This window comes from Dermacentor albipictus, chromosome 5, assembly GCF_038994185.2.
Source record: "Dermacentor albipictus isolate Rhodes 1998 colony chromosome 5, USDA_Dalb.pri_finalv2, whole genome shotgun sequence".
NCBI lineage: Eukaryota > Metazoa > Arthropoda > Arachnida > Ixodida > Ixodidae > Dermacentor > Dermacentor albipictus.
In genome coordinates, this window is record NC_091825.1 from 22,708,566 (window position 1) to 22,727,562 (window position 18,997).

General features: G+C 46.2%; 1 protein-coding gene across 15 annotated transcripts in view; it reads left to right on the plus strand.

The window, feature by feature from the left end:
• The window catches only part of LOC135898235 (neprilysin-1-like), a 521,227-nt gene that overhangs the window by 91,828 nt on the left and 410,402 nt on the right, over positions 1-18,997 (plus strand). For all 15 annotated transcript variants that reach the window (XR_011514790.1, XR_011514789.1, XR_010563291.1 and 12 more), the window contains exon 6: positions 13,506-13,887. Coding sequence is in view for 10 of the 15 variants with exons in the window: in XM_065427075.1 (XP_065283147.1) it covers positions 13,506-13,887 (382 nt within the window). In the remaining 5 variants the exon portion in view is untranslated. The remainder of the gene's footprint in view (positions 1-13,505; positions 13,888-18,997) is intronic.

The following is an 18,997-nucleotide window of genomic DNA, read 5'->3' on the forward strand; positions in this document are numbered from 1 at the left end:
GGAGGTATGAATAACAAAGGGCAGAGGTTACGGTGGCTGTAGAGGGGCCTAAAAACAGTCGCTCTAAAGTGCATAAAACCTATACAAGATAAAACTATGCAGATGGTCAATGGGCTGTACTATGGACACAAAATACACATCGTGAAATAATCATGATTTTGTGATATATCTCACAAATATACTTTTTCCAATAAGCACTACTGCCTTAACAGAGTCCTTGGGATGCAAGGGCCTATAGGCATGTGCTCATCTAGACTGCCATCACAGCGGCATCCTCTAGAAAGAGGTTGTGCTATGAATTTCTGGGGCTAAAAACTTGCATGTCGACATCGGCCACCGCCACGGCCACGCCATCCCGGCCACCGCGGCCGCATTTCGATGGGGGCGAAAGGCGAAAACACCCGTGTACTTATATTCAGGTGCACGTTAAAGAATCACAGGTGGTCGAAATTTCTGGACTCCCCCACTACGGCGCGCCTCATAATCAGAAAGTGGTTTTGGCACGTAAAACCCCATAATTTAATTGTTCAAGAAATTGAGAACTGCTCTGGTGTCAAAGAACGGTTCTTCACCAAGAAACATTTGGCTGGATGGAGAGGGGTGTGCTGGCGATGTACAAGGGGAAAATGTCTCTTTCTCTCAGCATCGGCTTCCCGACACTCCAGGAGGGCGTGGAGAACGGTCAGCCTCTCACCACATCTGCCATACGTTGGAGGTTCATTTCCGGTCAGTAAAAAATTGGGGGTGTCATAGGTGTGTCCTATCCTGAGTCGACAGAACAGGACTTCAGTTCATCGTGTTTTCGTTTTCGGGGGCCAGAAATATAACTTTGGCTTAATCAAGTGAAACTTATTCGTAGCTTTCATGTCCCACAAGCGTTGCCAGTGGCTTCGCAGACTCTTCCGCAAGAGAGGCTCCAGATCTGTGACAAGGACAACAACCGTAAGAATAATAGCTTGCGAGGTGATTGATGTAGCCATTTCATCAGCTAGTACATTCCCCTCGACACTTCTATGGCCAGGCACCCAGCATATAATCACATGCTGGCTAGACATACACGCTCTACAGAGAATGAAATAGAGCTCAGTAAGTACAGGGCTTTTGTGTTTACAGAGGGACTTCAAGGCTTTTACGACGCCTAAGGAGTCTGTAAATATAATGGATTTTTGAAGATTTGATTTTCTGATATGTTTCTCAGCCGACAACAGTGCATGGGCCTCAGCCGTAAATATACTTGTTTCAGGGTGCAGTGCACCGGATTAAGCGAAACATGGACCAATGGCTGCGTAGGACACCCCGGCATGCGACTTAGAAGCGTCTGTGTAAAACTCTGTGCACGAGTACTTGTACTGGAGCTCCAAGAAATGCATTTTGATATGAGTCTCTGGCGCATGTTTAGTGACCTCTACAAAGGATGTGTCACACTCTACCAGCTGCCACTGCCATGGCGCTAACAGATTCGCTGGAGCCATAAGACAATGTTCAAGCACCGGAACACCCATTTCCTCACTGAGGTTCCTTGCGCGCAAAGAGAAAGGTCTTCTCGCTGCAGGTCGGTTATTGAAGAGTATGGCATCGGTCATATCGTATATGCATGAATAAGAGAATGTTCGCTGTTAAAATTTACTTTGAGGAAATATGAACACTGCCATATGATCTCTGAAAATGGAGTGACCATACATTTGCTTCTGCATAAAGGCTTTGCACGGGGCTTGCCCTGAAGGCTCCAGTCGCGAGGCTGATTCCTAAATGATGGACAGGATCCAACATCTTTGAAGCACTTGGTGTTGCGCACTGATTTACTATAGTGCGTGAGCCGACAAGACACCAATACAAGTTCAAAAGAGATTTGCTATCACTGCCCCATGTTGTACTTGCTAGAAGTTTCAATAAGTTCATTGTTTTGAGGCACTTAGCCTTCAAGTATTTAATACGCGGGATGCATGTCAGTTTCGAATCCAGTATGATGCCGAGAAACTAGTGCTCGGCGCTTACAGGTAGTCTGCTATCAGCGAGCTCAATAGTAGGCCGTGGTACTATTCCTCCATCATTCGTGAAAAGAACGCAGGCACTTTTCTTTGGACTCAACCTGAAACCATTTTCGTCAGCCCATTTTGCCACTTTATTTAAGGCATCCTAGACATGTCGTTCGCAGATAGTTAAGTTGCATGATTTCAAACCAAGCTGCACGTCATCTACATATACAGAGTATGAGATCGTTCGTGGAATAGCCATGCCCAAAGAATTCATTTTCACAATAAAGACTGTGCTCCTTAGCACACCACATTGTGGAACTCCAGTTTCCTGGGTGAAAGAACTTGACAAGGCATGGCCCACCCTGTGCGGTTAGAAAGGTAACTTTCAATCATACTTGACATACTGCCGCGGATACCCGTAGCGGAAAGGTCTTGAATAATACCGAAGCGCTATGTGGTGTCGTATGCTTTCTCCAAATCAAGAAATACGGAGAGAAAAAACTGTTTCTGTATGAAAGCATCCCTTATATTTGCCTCAATGCGTACAAGGTGGTCTGCAGTCGACCTGCTTTCTCTGAAACCACACTGGTAAGGATCTAGTAGTGTATTGCTCTCAAGCATATAGATTAGGCACCGGTTTATCATCTTTTCAAAGAGCTTGCAGAAAGAGCTTGTCAAAGCGATAGGCCTGTAAATACTAGGTAAGGACGGGTCCTTACGTGTTTCAGTATAGGTATTATTATAGTTTTTTTCCAAGAAGATGGAATATACCCAGCGGTCCACATGACATTAAAAAGTGAGAGGAGTATTTTCTGTGCTCCAGGATGCAGGTACTTGATCATTTCAAAAATGATACGGTCACCACCTGGTGCTGACCTGTTGCAACAAGCAAGAGAAGTATTGAGCTCAGCTAAACTGAACGGGCGGTTGTAATCTTCATTTTTGGCATATTTCCGATCAAGGCGCTGTCGCTCTGCGCGTTCTGTTAACTTCACGAATGACTGTGAGTAATGCGATGCACTGGAGATAAACTCAAAGTGTTCCCCCAGACAGTCTGCCTGGTCTTCCAGGCCATCTCCATGGGTAATTACTAACGGCAGGGGGTTCGTCTCTCGTCCTTTTAGTTTATTCACCCTATTCCACACTTTTGCCTGTCTTTGTAAGTATTTATTCTAGATATGTACCGCTCCTAGCTCTCTCTCTTCGCACGTCGACGTTTTCTCCTGCCTTGAGATTTGACTTGTTTGAAATTAATAATGTTTTCAGCTGTTGCAAAAGTTCGAAGCAATACCCAAGCTTTGTTTTGATTTTGCGTGCATTTCGACATTCGTCATTCCACCATGGGATGCGACGGCTCTTTGCCACTGCGTTAAATTGTTTAATGCATTTTGTTGCAGCGTCAATGCTAAAACCAGTTAGGTGTGCAACAGCATCGTCTATATCAAAATCAGGAATGTCGTACCATCCTAAACACGCGAGTTCTCGAAACAGTTCCCAGTTTGCTGATTCGAGGTTCCATCGAGGGAAATGCGGTAAGCATGCATCTGGTTTGGTTAGGTTTAATGTAATTGGGAAGTGGTCACTCCCATAGGGGTTCTTGAGAACAGACCACTCCAGGTAAGGAAATAGTGAACTCGAAACGATGCTCAAGTCTATGGCCGAGTATGTGTTATGTGTAACATTGTAATAGGTTGATTCTTTTTTGTTCAATAAACATGCACCCGAAGAAAACAGAAAATTTTCTATCAGGCGCCCACGCGCATCGGAACGCGAGGGGGCTATGTGCGTTTAAATCACCAACGACTATGTATGGTGGAGAAAGTTCATCGATAAGGCTTTGAAACTCTGCTTTAGAAAATTGACAGAAGGGCGAGACTTATATCGAACAAACTGTGAATAACTTACAAAACAGCACAGCTCGGACTGCAACTGCCTCAAGGAGAGTTCGGAATTTGATTTGCTGACATGCAACACCTTTATAGACTATTACGGCTACACCCCCTGAGGAGGTGAGTGCATCTTCGCGGTCTTTACGGGAAGTGGTATATTGCCTTAGAAAGTTGGTCTGTGTTACTTTTAGGTGTGTTTCTTGGACACACACCACCTTTGGAGTGAAGTTGCGAAGGAGTTCTTTAACATCATCAAGATTTTGAAGAAGCCCTCTCACGTTTTATTGTATTATTTGGGTATCCATAACGGGAACGAGGTTAGTGCTGTATGTCTAGAAACTGAATTTAGATTACAGGACCCTTTTCCGGTCCTGTAATGCGATGTTTCTTTTTTTTGGAGCGGTCGAGCGATTCTCGTCGCTCCTTAGGCGCTAGTGGCACCCTTTAACTTGGTGTCGTGTCCATCGCCTGCTGCGAAGCGCTGGACACCCGCTCTTGTGAGCGATGTGTTTGTTGAGAAAGCCTCTTCTCAAAGGATGAGGCCCTTGAGGCCACCAGACCGGAGGTGAACGGCCGCTTCTCGGATGACGGAGCAATGCTAGCGGCAACCGCCGAGGGGGCAGGTGACGTCACTGCCGGCTCACTAGGTGTGGGCCGGACAGCCGCCGGAGGCCGCTGTGGCGCTGCCCCCTGACGCACCACTTCGGCAAAGCTATTCTTCGATAAGAAGGATACGCGCCTGCGTGCCTCCTTAAACGAAATGTTCTCTTTGGTTTTGATTGCCACAATTTCCTTTCCTTTTTTCCAATGTGGGCAGGACCGCAAGTACGCAGGGTGCTCCCCTTCACAATTTACACAGTGTGGGGTGTTCTTGCTAAGACTCGGACGAATGTTCACGGTCGCTACATTTGGCACAGGTTAGTCGGCCACGGCAGTTCTGGAAACTGTGGCCAAACCTTTGACCCTTAAAACATCGGAGGGAATTTCGGATATACGGCCTCACCCTGCTCTTCAAATAGCCTGCCTCGTTTGTTTCGGGCAGAACACTTGAACCAAATGTAAGAATAAGATGCTTAGCCTGAATTTCTTTACCATCGCGCCTCGTTTTGATTCGTTTTACACTGATCACATTCTGGTCACTCCAGCCTTCTAGTAGTTCTGCCTCTGTCAGATCAATCAGGTCACTATCTGATACAACACCACGGCTGGTGTTCATGGTGCGATGCGGTCTTACATTCACTGGAACGTCCCCAAAAGAGAGAAGATTCGGCAGCTTTTCAAACTGATTTTTGTCTCGGAGTTCCAAAAGGAGATCTCCACTTGCAAGTTTGGTTACTTGAAAGCCTTGGCCAAGAATATTGGTTATTGATTTAGACATTAGAAAAGGAGAGATCATTCTCGCTGACTTAGCAGTTTTCTCCGTGTGGATGACATGAAATTTGGGAAAGTTTTCATTATGATGACCATCGAACCTAAATGCTTCTTCGCTGCGCCCTCGTTTATGAGGGCGATCAGTAAGGGGTGGAAATGAACTTGCCATAGATATATGTGGAAATTAGGCAGCACCGCCAGCCACCCACCTGGAGCCCAACAAGGGGACGCTGCAGGACCGTGAAAAGACAGCGCCTGCGCGCGCCAGCTGTACGACACAGCTATAGCCAAATCTGTTATAACCAAGGTTGGCTATACCACACAAGGTTAACCCTTGCTGCCCGGTAAAAGTGGAATTAAAAAGGAAGCTAGGAGGAGACAGGAAAGACCGAAAGCAAGAGAAAGACGAAGATTAGAGAGGAGGATAGAAAAAGGCAACTACCGATTTCCCCCGGGTGGGTCAGTCCAGGCGTGCCGTCTACGTGAAGCGGGGGCCAAAGGGGTGTGTTGCCGCCTCCGAGGGGCCGTAAAGGTCCCACCACCCGTCATTGGTTCAACCCCCAGGATCCATCCCTTTTCCCCGGACACGGCTAAGCCACGCACGGCTACACGCGGCAGGGTCCAACCCTCATGTGCTCGGGTACGTGGTGTCGCAGCACACCAAACGCCTGCCGACGCAGACGCCCCTGCGGGGCGCAGCAGGCAGAGCCCGAGCATAAAAAGCGTCGTCGAGTATTTGGAAGGGAACACCTACGTTCTACCTAGAACATTTAGGTGTGGATTGTCTTCGTTTTGTTTGAAAACAGGCTACTCGTAAAATAGAACTTCTCATCAGTCAGCACTACATACCTTCTTGTTCCCTCAGCACTGCGTCCAGAAGTACTGCATGTCTACATGACGATCCGACCGCTAGCTACCTCGGAATCTTCCGGACGATATCGTGGATACAGGAAAGCTATTAATGATCATGCCTCACCACCGACGTCACCCGTTACGTCAAGACATGCCGAGACTGCCAACAACGCAAGGCACTACCAACAACGCCAGCGGGATTACTACAGCCGTTCGAGCCTCGTTGCCGACCATTTTAGCAAGTAGGGATAAATATCTTGCGACCCTTTCAGACGTCAAACCTCTGGAAATAAGTGAATAGTCGTGGCAAAGGACTACCTCACCCGCCTCGCTGAAACGAAAGCTTTGTCGAAAGGCAGCGCAGCGGAAGTGGCGAAATTCGTCGAGAATATCCTGCTGCGACATGGCGCCTCACAAGTCCTCATCAACTACAGAGGAACGGCCTTTACAGTGGAGCTCACCGAACCGATTCTGCAATACTGCCAGACAAGCCACGGGAGGACAACTGCCTACCACCCGCAGACGAAGGGCCTTACTGAGCGCGTGAACAGGAACCCCCCCCCCCCCCCCCCGACATGTTAGGTACCTACGTCGTCGTCGAGCACAGGACGTGGGAAGTGGTCCTGCCGTACGTAACGTTCGCTTATATTTGTTAGGTATAATTTGCAGCACAAAATACATTTCTTGAAATCCTAATGTTTCTCAAATTTTTAGATAAGTTGTTGAAAATCCATGCCCCTTGCCATGCCATGAAATGGTTGAGCAGTTTTTAGACGTTTTTAGAGCAAACACAAAACGACTTACTGTTACTATTGAGCTTCCGAAGGAGAGTTCGTTGCAGTTTTTAGGCTTTAATCTAAAACTTACGAGTTATCGCGTTTGCTGTGCGTACCTCATTCGAGGTAAAAATGAATTGTTGCAATATGTATCAGCGCACTCTAAGACTGTGAAGCGTGGAATCACCTAACATTGCCAGAAATCGGCTCTGCGCAAGTCGTGCGTGTATGTGATGCAGGCGAGTTTTTGTCATCAACTAGAGTGACTTTTAAAAGCAGGCTACCCTCAGTCTGTCTTAAATTCTATGGTCGAGTCCCTCCTGCGAAAGTCAAAAACTACCACTGCGAGTGTGAAAGCGTACTTGAAGGAACAGGAACGTGTAAAACCAGTAGTAGTACCTTATGAGCACCGTGTGAGCCATAACCGCAAGAAGGTAGATACCAAATATGCCATTGGGTTGTCTTTTCGGCTCCCAACAAGTTAGCTCAATTAGGTCCCTGGATCACACGCGAAGGGCCGCGGGGCTGCCAGAAGCAGCACGCCAAACATTTCAAGGAATGGATTGAAGGGGTGGTTTACGAGGTACCCCTACATTGCGGCAAGTCGTGCGTTGGACAAACGGGGCGTTGTAATAATGACAGACTGAGAGAGCATGCTAATACTGCCGGTAAGTGTGACAAGGCGCATCTTCCTGCGCACTGTAAAGCCTGTTGTTGTACGCCATGCCTCGAGCAAGTATTGATTCTTGGCAAAAGTAGGAACGAAAGTGTCATCAATACATCTATTGTATTATATTTCGTAGAAATGTGCTTTATTCAAATTATGTTACATTGACCATGTTTTTGTCACACCTTGGCTCCCTGCGCATGAGCGGAAGTTGTCTTTTCTTCTGTACGTTTTTTCAGGCTGTCATTAAACAGTTGGCAGTTTGGCGCTTCACTGTCTTCCTTTCTTCTGTCTCTTTTCAAGAAATGTTTCTTGCACCACAAATTATACCTAGGAAGTCGAAGCACCAACTTGCCCAAAAAGAAGTTCTTTTGGAATATTCGCTTATAACAAAGCAGTGCAAGAAACAGGTCAAATGATGCCGTTCACGCTGTTTCACGGAAGAACCCCACGGCCACTCTCGACTTCATGCTGCCGCACGTAACCGACAAAGAGAATCTCGACGTCGCCGCATATCTGCAGCACGCAAAGAAGCCCGACAGCTCGCATGCCTGAACATGAAGAATCAGCAGAGGAACAATAGCCGGCATGAGAATCTTCGACGACGATACGTGGAATACGAGCCTGGTGCCCGTGTTTGTGTTCGTACTCCAATACGGCGACGAGGACTTAGCGATAAGCTTTTGCGCTGCTATTTCGGAGCCTACACGATCATCCGACGCATTGGTGCACTCGACTACGAAGTCGTGCCAGACGGCATTTCGCAAACACCCCGGCACGATTGGCTATCTGAAATAGTCCATGTTGCGCGACCTAAGCCATTCTGTCAACGCTAACGTACTTTGGGACTTTGCATAGCTCAGCTTCTCAATTTTTTTTAAGGGGGGGGGGGCTGTGTTACTTTAGCCTTTCTTTATTTTTTCTCTCTAGTCCACCAAGCGCAGGTGCCGTAGGTCTCCAGGAAAGTCGCAGAGTGTTCCTCCTGTATGTGTGCAGTACGCCCTGCTTGGCAGCACGCATGATGAAGCCGTATGCAGGAGTCAGAGGGCAGGCACGGAGATATGGTCTGCCGTAGATGACAGCAGTAAACACGAGCAGCAGTAGAAATAGCAGATGGTTACACTGCGTACTGTTTAGCTGCAGCTGCCGCTTCGAACAATATGACAATATTCATAAGACAATATTCCTACTGACGCCAACGTGAAGTCACCGAAGCGAAACTTGTGCAGCATGTGCGCTTGAGAGCTTTGTCAGCTGGCTGCTGTCGATGCGACTGGCTGGCCCTCGGAAAGACAGTCATGTCAACCTCATCAAGCTTTCGATGCTGGGAGTCTTCTCGTGACTCTTGGCGTTCATCGCTCCTTTTCACTCGGTGGAATCAAATTTCTGTTCGTCCGTTAGACTGCAGTTTCAGGTGATTATCCGAGATATCATGCAGAACTCAGTTAACTTTCAGTCTTCAGCTACCGGCAACTGCGCCATGATACGCATTTGCCGATCACCCTCCAGTGAGCATCTTTGTAGCATGCCAATTAAACTATGTTGTTTTTGCCTTTATTTTACGGTGCACTTTAACAATCGTCTTCGTTGAGCATCCCAGTCACTTCAATCAATAGAGGTTTTGCATATGCACACTTACGTAAAAAGACTGCCAGTGGTGCTGCCACTGGTTGCAGTGCTTCCACAGAATGAACCTACTGATACCATTATTGCTATAAGTTTGAGCCCCGCTGCACGCGAGTACCGCATCCATTTTCGGCCCGATGCGACGGCATTGAATGTTCTTGCGTTGTTTTGTTTCCTTTTTGGATTGCTGGTCCCTCTTGTCTTCATAAGTATTCTCCAGCGCCCCTTTAAGGCACGCTTCCTTTTTACATCTGCATGGACGTTTCTTTGTCGCAAGGACCCGGGTTTTTTTCCAGTCTTGGTGACAATTTTCTCGACGGTTTGAGCACTGTTTCCGCTTCTTTTCGGTTTTTCAACTTTTATTAGGTTACTTTTTTGCATGAGGTTGCAAGAGCTTATCTTTTAATCTTGTCCACTTCTTCTTTCAGAGGCGTCCTATTTTCCTCGTTTCTTTTCTCTAATACACTTTTTCTCCGTGAGACAGAGTTAAGGGAAAATTCAAAAGACTAGATTGCTCCTCGATGACATCATGACTGCGAACATCTTCAAGACTTTCAGCGCAGTCGGAGCTAAATCTAAAAAAAAGAAACTTGTTTCTTGCAAATATCCTCGAATCGACCTCTTCCGATTGAATTAGCTCGAGTGACTTCACACGCTTTCTGTCTGCGTGAGTTGGTGCAGTTGCCTTATCTAAGAGAATTGTTATAATTTCCGTTGCTGTACTACTTCTTCTAGCTTCAGTGTTCTTTTCTAGCCGTCTTTCTAATTCCTCAATTCTGACGGGATGCTTTGCTTTGTGAGGCAGGTTTTAAATTTGAATTCTTCGATCGCGTAGACGTCATTCTTTATTTTTCCAGTTTGATGAGGTTATGTATTGTTCTATTCGCGCTTTTCAGGTTGGGCATTCTTTCTTCTAAAAGCTAGAACTTGTCATTTAGCTTAGCGAAACCCTGTCGAGTATCCAAGAAAGAGTTGACCATTTTCCGTTGTAATCTCGTGAATATTCAAGCATATGACAATCCGTGTGACTTGTAGGTGCTCTATGTCCTTGTATTCAAATGTTTTTATTCTGTGATCGCGTGCGAGATCACACCAATGGCCGTTCCGCAAACTTGTGTAGTCATTGCCTATATTCCTAATGGCTTCATGCAATCGATGATTTAGTTAACCTGGTGCACGGTGCTTTAATGGCAAGGCCGGTAAAATGACTCCAGTTGGAAAACCTCAACCCGTCCTCGTGAACCCGAGGTGGCCGTTGCGACGACGGCACCGCAGATCGGCAGGTTCCCGGTCGGTGGCTTCACGGCCTACAACACGGCCGAAGAAATTGGCCGTTGTGACGCTGCGAGCCCCAGGGTTATCGTCCAAGTGAAACTTCGGTGAATGGGCAGGTACGACACCGTAAGCTTCACCGAGGTCTGGGCTGATAGGGTGTGCATTACGAATCTCCATGGACACCCCTAGCTTGCAAGCCTCGGGCCTCATACTCAAGGGCAAGGGCCGAGCGCAGCGGAAGTAAGCGTAAAATCAAGCTCCAGGCGACGCCTACAACCGCGTCAACCCACAGCTCGACCTTCTCGATCTCAGACCCTGCGGCAGTCGCAGCCCCGGGTTTTGTGCTGCCAAATAGAAGTCAACCGAGACTTACGCCAAGGCTGCCATTATATCTTTCTATCATGGAGCTCTAGGGCCAATCAAGAAGATGGTACGTGCACGAGAGAAGGCTGTCCTCACCTTTTATATTCAGCAGGTTACGCTAGATCTCTATACACGCAATCTCTATAACTAAAGCGCCTTGGCACCGTCATTACATGCGGACAAAATGCTTGAGGAGCGCTTCCCGAAGTTCCTGCGGACGGAGGTGCAACCGGCTACTTTTCGCTCCTCAGTTGTATTGGCAGACTTTCTGCTCTCACTCAAGTAGTACGTTATCGTAGCGGCGCGATTGTCGCGTCTAGATCCGGTGAAGAAGACGGCTCGTGAGCGTGTAGCGCGAGAAACGAACACGCGATTGCGCTCGACCTCAGTGGCCATGGCCGCGGCCCCAGAATCAAACGTCTGCTCGGCCCGTGAGCCTCCTCTCCATCTCAAACGCAGGTGCGCGGCGACTCTTTCCAAAGAATTCACTGAGCTGAACGCAAGGGCTTTCGGCTGCTCTACGGCCTCCTGCTCCCCTTCCTAGGACGTTTCCGCAAGCTACCACTCATCACCGATTTAAAGGCTCTCCCACCGTCTTCACTACGCGGAAATATGACTCGCCTAGGCACGGCGACGCCACAAGCACAGCATTGGCGATGCCTTCAGTGACCACGGCAACCCTGATGCTATCGACATTCGAGATTTCACCGCAAGCAGCATCATGTTTTGTGCTCACACCTTTTGTGGATACATGGCCTACCGAAGTTTTACAGGAGCAGCTCTGCCACCTGGTTTCTTCATTTGGGGCATGTGTTTAGATAACGCAAGTGTTAGTCACTTACGATGTAGACGTAGAAGTCATGCCTGTAGCGGCAACTCATACTTCTCTCTATTTTGCGTACATCTATAGTTATTTGACCTATCATATCGAGTCATGCGACCTTACATATAAAACTTACTTGTGCCCACTAGAACTTGTCCAAAAGCAGTCACTCCGTATTATAACCAAAAACACATATCACGTACATTCGGCTCCACTATTTTCCTTATTAAATGTCCTTCCTATTTCAAATAACATTTTATTTAATTTTTTCCTCCTGGCCTACCTCTCCGGTGCATTTGGTGTACACTTATTTATGTTCATACACTTTGTTCGTGTCGAGTTATTTATTAGTCTTCAATTTTTATTGACTTCGTCTGGTGCACTTCGTTATGCCTTCGCTTATTTACTCACTCATTGGCATACGCTATTCAGTTTTGATTAGTTCTTCTGTTCGTTACTTCCTATTCTTGCCAACTTCCTGTATCTGTGAGTATTGTTCGCTTGTATTTAGCAATTGATTCTGTTTGCTTGTATTGTATGCCTGCATTTCACCATTGCTTTTGTTTGTAATATTTTTATCCATACTCTGACAAGAGGTCCATTGCAGTGTTCACGCTAAGGGACCTATTTCTTTATACATGTCTCCATAGGTAACCCCACATGTAACGCTCAATAACTCAAACCATCGCCTCCAGAGCCGGTTGCGAAGAAGACGGCTCACGAGCAGGCGGTGCGAGAAACCAACACGCGAAGGCGCCCGACCTGAGTCGCCGCGGCATCGGCCGCTCCCGAGATCCCGCGACGCCATGGCCGGCCGACCTAAATAAAGCGTAACCACTGTGGCTATGTCTTCGACTCACCTCCCACAGTCATGTCGGCAAGCATAAGCTAGATGTTACGTTTGCGCATGACGACTCGTTTGTACACTTGGACAACCACTTTAAACGCACGCTCGCCCGTCTCCGGCTTACGTCGACGTGGCTGTCGAGCTATATGCTTCTGCGTGTATTCTGTCCGGTGTTTGCCTTGCGCACGTTTTCAGAGACCTTCCTGTGCCCTAACTGAATGTAAAAGAGCATTATAGCCTACTTATCGAGCACGGGGTATAGGAGCAGCTTGTATTGTGGATACTAGGCTTAACGGCCCACACAATCCAGGTGAGAGATCAAGCGTCTGTCAGCTTCTGGCAGCGACACCTTTCATTGTAGAGCCTCCTATCTGTTCTAGTATATTTATCCTAATATCTAAATAATATATATTTTGGTCCAAAGCGAAAATGATTGCGCCTACATATTTTAGACATGCATTAACAAGGCCCGAAAAAAGGAGTTGTGGTGGTTAAGACGTCAATTAGTATAATGCAAACCGAATTTGTCCAGCGTTCTGTGATTTGAACACTGCTCCTGTTTGTCCACTCCGTTTTCTGAAGTCAGACATGGTAAAACCGTCATGATGACTTGGGTGTCTTGAAGTAGAAAATGATCACAGTTGAATTATACAGAACGTAACAGATCGCAGAGCTTATCTTTGTGACGGCAGGTAACTATATACTTGCGCGATGAGCAAAACGTGAACAAGGTGAATGCAGGAGCCAACATTTCGACAAGTGGACTTCTCTTCTTCAAGGCGACAAGTCCACTTGTCGAAACGTTGGCTCCTGCATTTACCTTGTTCACGTTTTGATCATCGTTTTGAATTTTCATCTCCCGCATTCCCCGCCTTTTCTCTGTATACTTGCACGTAATTGCTTAAGGGTGGTAGCCCTCTGCATGTACTACAGCAGGCATAGCTACTTGGAAATTCGCTTTTGCAGAGATTGGAATGAAAGAAGCAGTGCTTATCATTGGCCTACACTTTACCGTTTACTTGCTGTTGATGCGTGTGCAGATGAGAGCGGGCAAGGTAGCACGGAATACCCAGAGTCGGCTTCTGGGGCTGGCAAAGGGACGTCCGATGAAAAGGCAATTTCTACGCCTCCGTCAATATCCCTTGACCGGCCAGAAAAGAAGCTACCACCAGCCGCAGAACCACCCAAGAGATCCTTCTTCGATTTCTTCCGAAGGAAGCCTGCCGCTGAAACAGCAGCCGCAGCACCTTTAGAATCTGCAAAGCCCATGAACGACGCTTCCGTAGTACCCACTGATGCCACGAAGGCCACGGCGGAAGCTCCGCAGCCACCTCAAAGGATTGGCCTGAGGTGGCCTTTCTTTCCCAAGCCAGCGTCTGGTGCATCAACGCCCTCGAAACCACCGCCATCCCAGCAGCCACCGTAAGTGCTCATTTTGATATAAGGTTTTATGGATACGAAGACGTAAAGGAAAATTCCCAGAAATGTAAAATCACTTCAAAACATTGGAAATAACACTCCTGAAATGGAAATAAGAAATCTGCAACCCGTGGTGCCCAGTACATACCAGCTTATAAGCTTTGCCACCTCCATATATGAAAATTTATTAATTCCCTGTTAAGAACAATGAAAAATGACGCGTACCGTGCGCTACCTAGCATGACAATCTTAATGCATACAATGCTCTTTGTCACTTCACAAAATATCTAGCAGCCTTAATGAGAACAAAGCGCCCTTCATTATGGTACACAGAAAGGTCTCCTAAGCAGAGTGTGTAATAAATGAGAACTGAAGCAAAAACAAGAGTTGAACCGTTATTTTCAACTGAACGAGCCGAACGGGTATTTTCTGCCATTCTACAACCTACCTTTCTACATTCTAGAATTCGGCCGGAGCTCAATGAAGGAAAATTTAGAGTACGTTCAAAAAGTGCTTCAATGAGCCTAGTGAAACCACGGCTGGGACACATCAGAAATAAAGGCTGGACAAAGGCTCCCGTTTGCCTCCCGAAGTCAACAAACAACTTCCACGCTACAGACAAGAATCAAATGACTGAATAATATCCAATCGTTTGCAGCACTCATTAGGTTCCAAATTTTTCTGAAGTCAAGGCTGCCTATCACGCGATGAAATATGCTGGTGCTCTACGCGTTCTCACACATCTTCATGCGAATGTCGCCCGACAGTGTACCTTCTGCTGTGTTTTATGCGAAGCATATTACTAGAGCTCAACCCAGCTCCTCAGGCGCGGCGGTGTCGCCTTCAATGACCTTTGACCCCATGCCATACCACGTGACACCGTGACGTCACGACAGAGGAGAAACTGGGCTCCAACTCGCGCCGTCGCTCGCGGCGGTATATAAGCAGCTGCGCTTGTTTCTAGGTGGCTTTGGCTCAACTCTTGCGAAATGGGCTGGGTGGGAATCGAACCAGGGTATCCGGAGTGTGAGACGGAGGCGCTACCACTGAGCCACGAGTACGATGCTTCAAAGCGGTACAAAAGCGCCTGTAGTGAATGCGGTGTTGCCTTAGAAACGAGCTGTTTCTAAGGCTCAGGCGTGCGTCACTTGCTCAGGCGCACATTTCGTTGCCGCGCCGAACGCTGCCTTGCTCGACGCTCACCGCGTCCAATGCGGGGCGCGTAGTCGCTGCGCCGTAGCCCATTGTCTTACACCCCTTGGCGGGTCGACGGGAACGCTGTCGCGTTCCACTCTTGAAGGCGAAGCAGAGTAACGCATGAGTTGTTTCTTCGTCTAGCCGAACCAAATATAGCCAGGCAACAGCAGTTCACCAGGCTAAACAGTGGTTCAACAACTAAAATAAAGGCTAGTATGCTTCGAATCCTAGGCTTAACCTTAGCTAAGCCACAGCCATTTTTTTTTTATTCCTTCGTTGCCAATCTACCTACCAGATTTCATTATTTTTGGTCGATGGGGGCGAAATGCGAAAACACCCGTGTACTTAGATTTAGGTGCACGTTAAAGAACCCCAGGTGGTCAAAATTTCCGGAGTCCCCCACTACGGCGTGCCTCATAATCAGAAAGTGGTTTCGGCACGTAAAACCCCATATATTAATTATTATTTGTGGTACGAAATGATCTTTCCATGTAACAACTGCATTGGGAAATGAACCTTTTTTTTATTGATATAGGAGCTACAATAGCGAGCTTTATATAGTACGCTGGGCCCTTTTTGCTGCAAAGATCGGTGCAGGTGCTCGAACTATGTTTAATTTCGGACACCCTTACGATAAGAGTCTTACAAAAGAGACCCGCACCAAACCTTCTTCAGCCTTTTGAGTGAAAAAGTAGCATTTTAGCAGTAATTATTCCTTGTTAGACTGATGCTTTCACCATTCACTTGTGCATGGCGTATCACTTAGCTCGGTAACAGGGAAGCGTTTTCGTCCTACTTTCTGAGACGCACGCAGTGAACGCAGGCAATAAATACTGTAACATTGAACATTTAATTCAACGGAAATAGAAACAATCAATATCACTATTGGTCCTTCTTGCAATGTAAGTCGATTTCATGTATTGCAAGGCTGTGGTATACACTGCTTGGCGATATTTCAATAAACCTATTGTTGTAGGATGTTTTTCGCTAACAGTTTTTTAAACCACCACTGATTCCGATTGATGGCTACTTAACCTTTACTATGAAGCTCGTCTCGTTTCCAAAGCAGTATACATTGCCTTTGTCATTTATGTTCCTACTCCCCATCACATTAGAATCCGTAAAACAATGCATAAATGACTTCTTTATGTCAAAAAAGCTTCGTGCTATGTATGAATAGTTATTAATTACCCTAGGTTATTTATTACATTGCTGACATTTTCATTGGCCATGAAAACAACTTCATCGTCTAGTGTTTTTTTAGGGGGAGGAAATGACCGGCACGATCAGTAGCAATGTTCTTGCGGCCCATGCTCATATTCCATAATTTTACCTCCAACTGCAAATGAAGTTTTTCTTGCCGACAAAAAAAAAATTCTTCGAAAGAGATCAAGCAAGCCTTTCCAGCATACACAAAAGAATGGCGTTTTTCATAACGTAGCCTTGCATTCCTTTGCTTGCAGCTCTACAAAAACATTCAGTATACAAAATGTCATGATTTTATGTTTTGCAGCAATTTCTTTTTCGTAAAACGTGCGCACGATAACAAGTTTGTCTTAGAAATTCCGAAGAATAATAAAATATATTTAGGCAAGACGTGCAGCAGTAGCTGCTGTGTTTCCTACTTATTTAAGTTTGGCGATACTCATATGAAATATATCAGAAAGGTGACAAAAATGCTAAATTTGGTCATTTTGGCAATTCTTTTCATAGTAAAATGCCACATAGAAAAGTATATGCTTTTCTTATATTTAGACATAACAAAGTTGCGACACATTAAGAAGCACTGGGCGCTAATGAGCTAATGCGGTACATACCCGGCTGGGCTAAAGTTGAAACCAGTGTTGCCATTCATCATTGTTATGGCTCAATTTAGCGGATTTGGCATCTGTTTAGTGACAAACCTTTCCTATCAGCGACCAGTGAATTTTTAGAGACAGAGGGAACTATTAGGCGAATTTTAGCGACTTCGGTGTTAATGAGACCATTGCCTGACAACGGCACTTTCAAGCAGGAGCTGTGAGATGGCTTAAACTAATTGTGTGGCGCATGGACTCTGCGACCATTGCATTTAGTTATTGCGTGAGCATGGATACTCACACAATAGCTAAATGCACTGACGCTTTTTATACAAAAATTAGAAGAGCTCCGAAAAAATCAGGGTGTATGCGCTTTCAAAATCAACGCCTTTCTTTCTTCTTTACGACACAGTACGGAAGGGTCTTAAAGCTGCGGCTCCTGCGCTTTAGCTGAATTCGTTCATTAGGTGGACTTTACCACATAAATAAAATGAGCACTTGTATACAATTTGTTATGAGATAGCACGTCGATAACACGATAGATGAAATGCGAAAATTGGTGACTGGGCTCGTTCACGCTAAGTTTATAAGAATCTGAATGCTCAGTGTCTTTTTCTCTTAACTTTAGATGAAATAAATAATTTCAAAATATGGACCATCGCATTTAAAACCGGGAAAAAATTATGAGGCACGCAAGTGCAAGGGACGCGGATAAGTTTCTACAACCTGGGTTTCTAACGCACACACAACGCATTGCACACGGGCGTTCCACACCGAAGCTGTTAGCCTGTAGTTGGTCGGAATTTTTCGTCGGCTCGGGCTCGGAATGGAAGGGAAGGCGATGGAATGAAGCGGATGGAATGGATATTATAGCGTCCCATTAGGAACGGGGTGGTGGGTTACGCCACCAAGCTCTTGGTATTATGTTGCCTAATGTCATACCTAGGTGAAAAAAAATATAAAAAAAAATAATCACGATGAACTCCCCCAACCAAGTTTTCTGATCCTCTAATCTGAATTAACCCATCCAGAAACAGCGCTGCCACCTAGCGGCTGCAGCCACTCAGACAGACCTCAAACGACAGGTGTAAGAGGGCTCTGTGTTTGAGTTTTCGCGTAACAGAAATATGTTTTCTCGTACACTTATATTACAATACCTAGCTACCATGTCTACAGCCTGTGTAAAGTCGTGCTTTATGAATGTCCTGACGCAATTTTTTTTGAAAATTTCGCCAATTTCAATAAGGTAGTTGCATTTGACGGAGGGCCTAGACCACCGGGCGTGTGGGCTGACACTTCACGACAGCACGCATCCGCAGTGGGCGCCGTGTGGATTGATGTCGATGAGCGCGACGCAGAGGAATTTGGCGGGGCCTTTACGAGTAGTAGTTGTTGCAGTCCAGGAACGGATTCCAGTGTGATTGCAGCCGAGCTATTGGTAGGCGTCAGCTAACGTAGGTTGCGCCTGTCTGACGTCGCCAACAGCGTGGCTGTACATCCACTTTCAGAGGGTGCAATGGAGGCGGCATTTTTTTGCATGCCGCTCCTCTCCATGCAAATGCTGCCTCCGCGGCAGGGATTTTATTACGCTCCTTCGGGCTTAGAAGCGCGATGCCGTAGCGTCCTCGGCTGGTGAAATTACTATTGCTGGGATCTTTCAAGTGGAAAAAATATTGCCGTATATATCTGTACAAATTTAATGTAAATTTTGTCGCCGTAATAACAGTATAAAAAAGCGCATGCCACAGAATTTAATTCTCATCTCACGGGCACCGAACTGTAAATAGCTGCCAGTATTAACCTGGACTAAGTGAGTTGTTGCTATGAAAGTTACGTTATCACGTTATGTAAAACTGTGGCGAATTTGTAACGTTACCGTCCCAATGTATGCAAAAAAAAACGTTTGTCATCGGTTGTGCTGCAAACCTATTAGTAAAGTTTACGTTATCAGCAACCGGAAGGTGAATTTATTGTATATTTTTTACTTGCATGGACACAAAACTAACAATAAACGTTTTGGTGCACGCGTATTTGATAGTATTGCAGACCATCTCCATCAAATTACCTTGGCACTTTCAACGACAATTCTTAGCACCTTTGCTTGAAAATTTCATAAG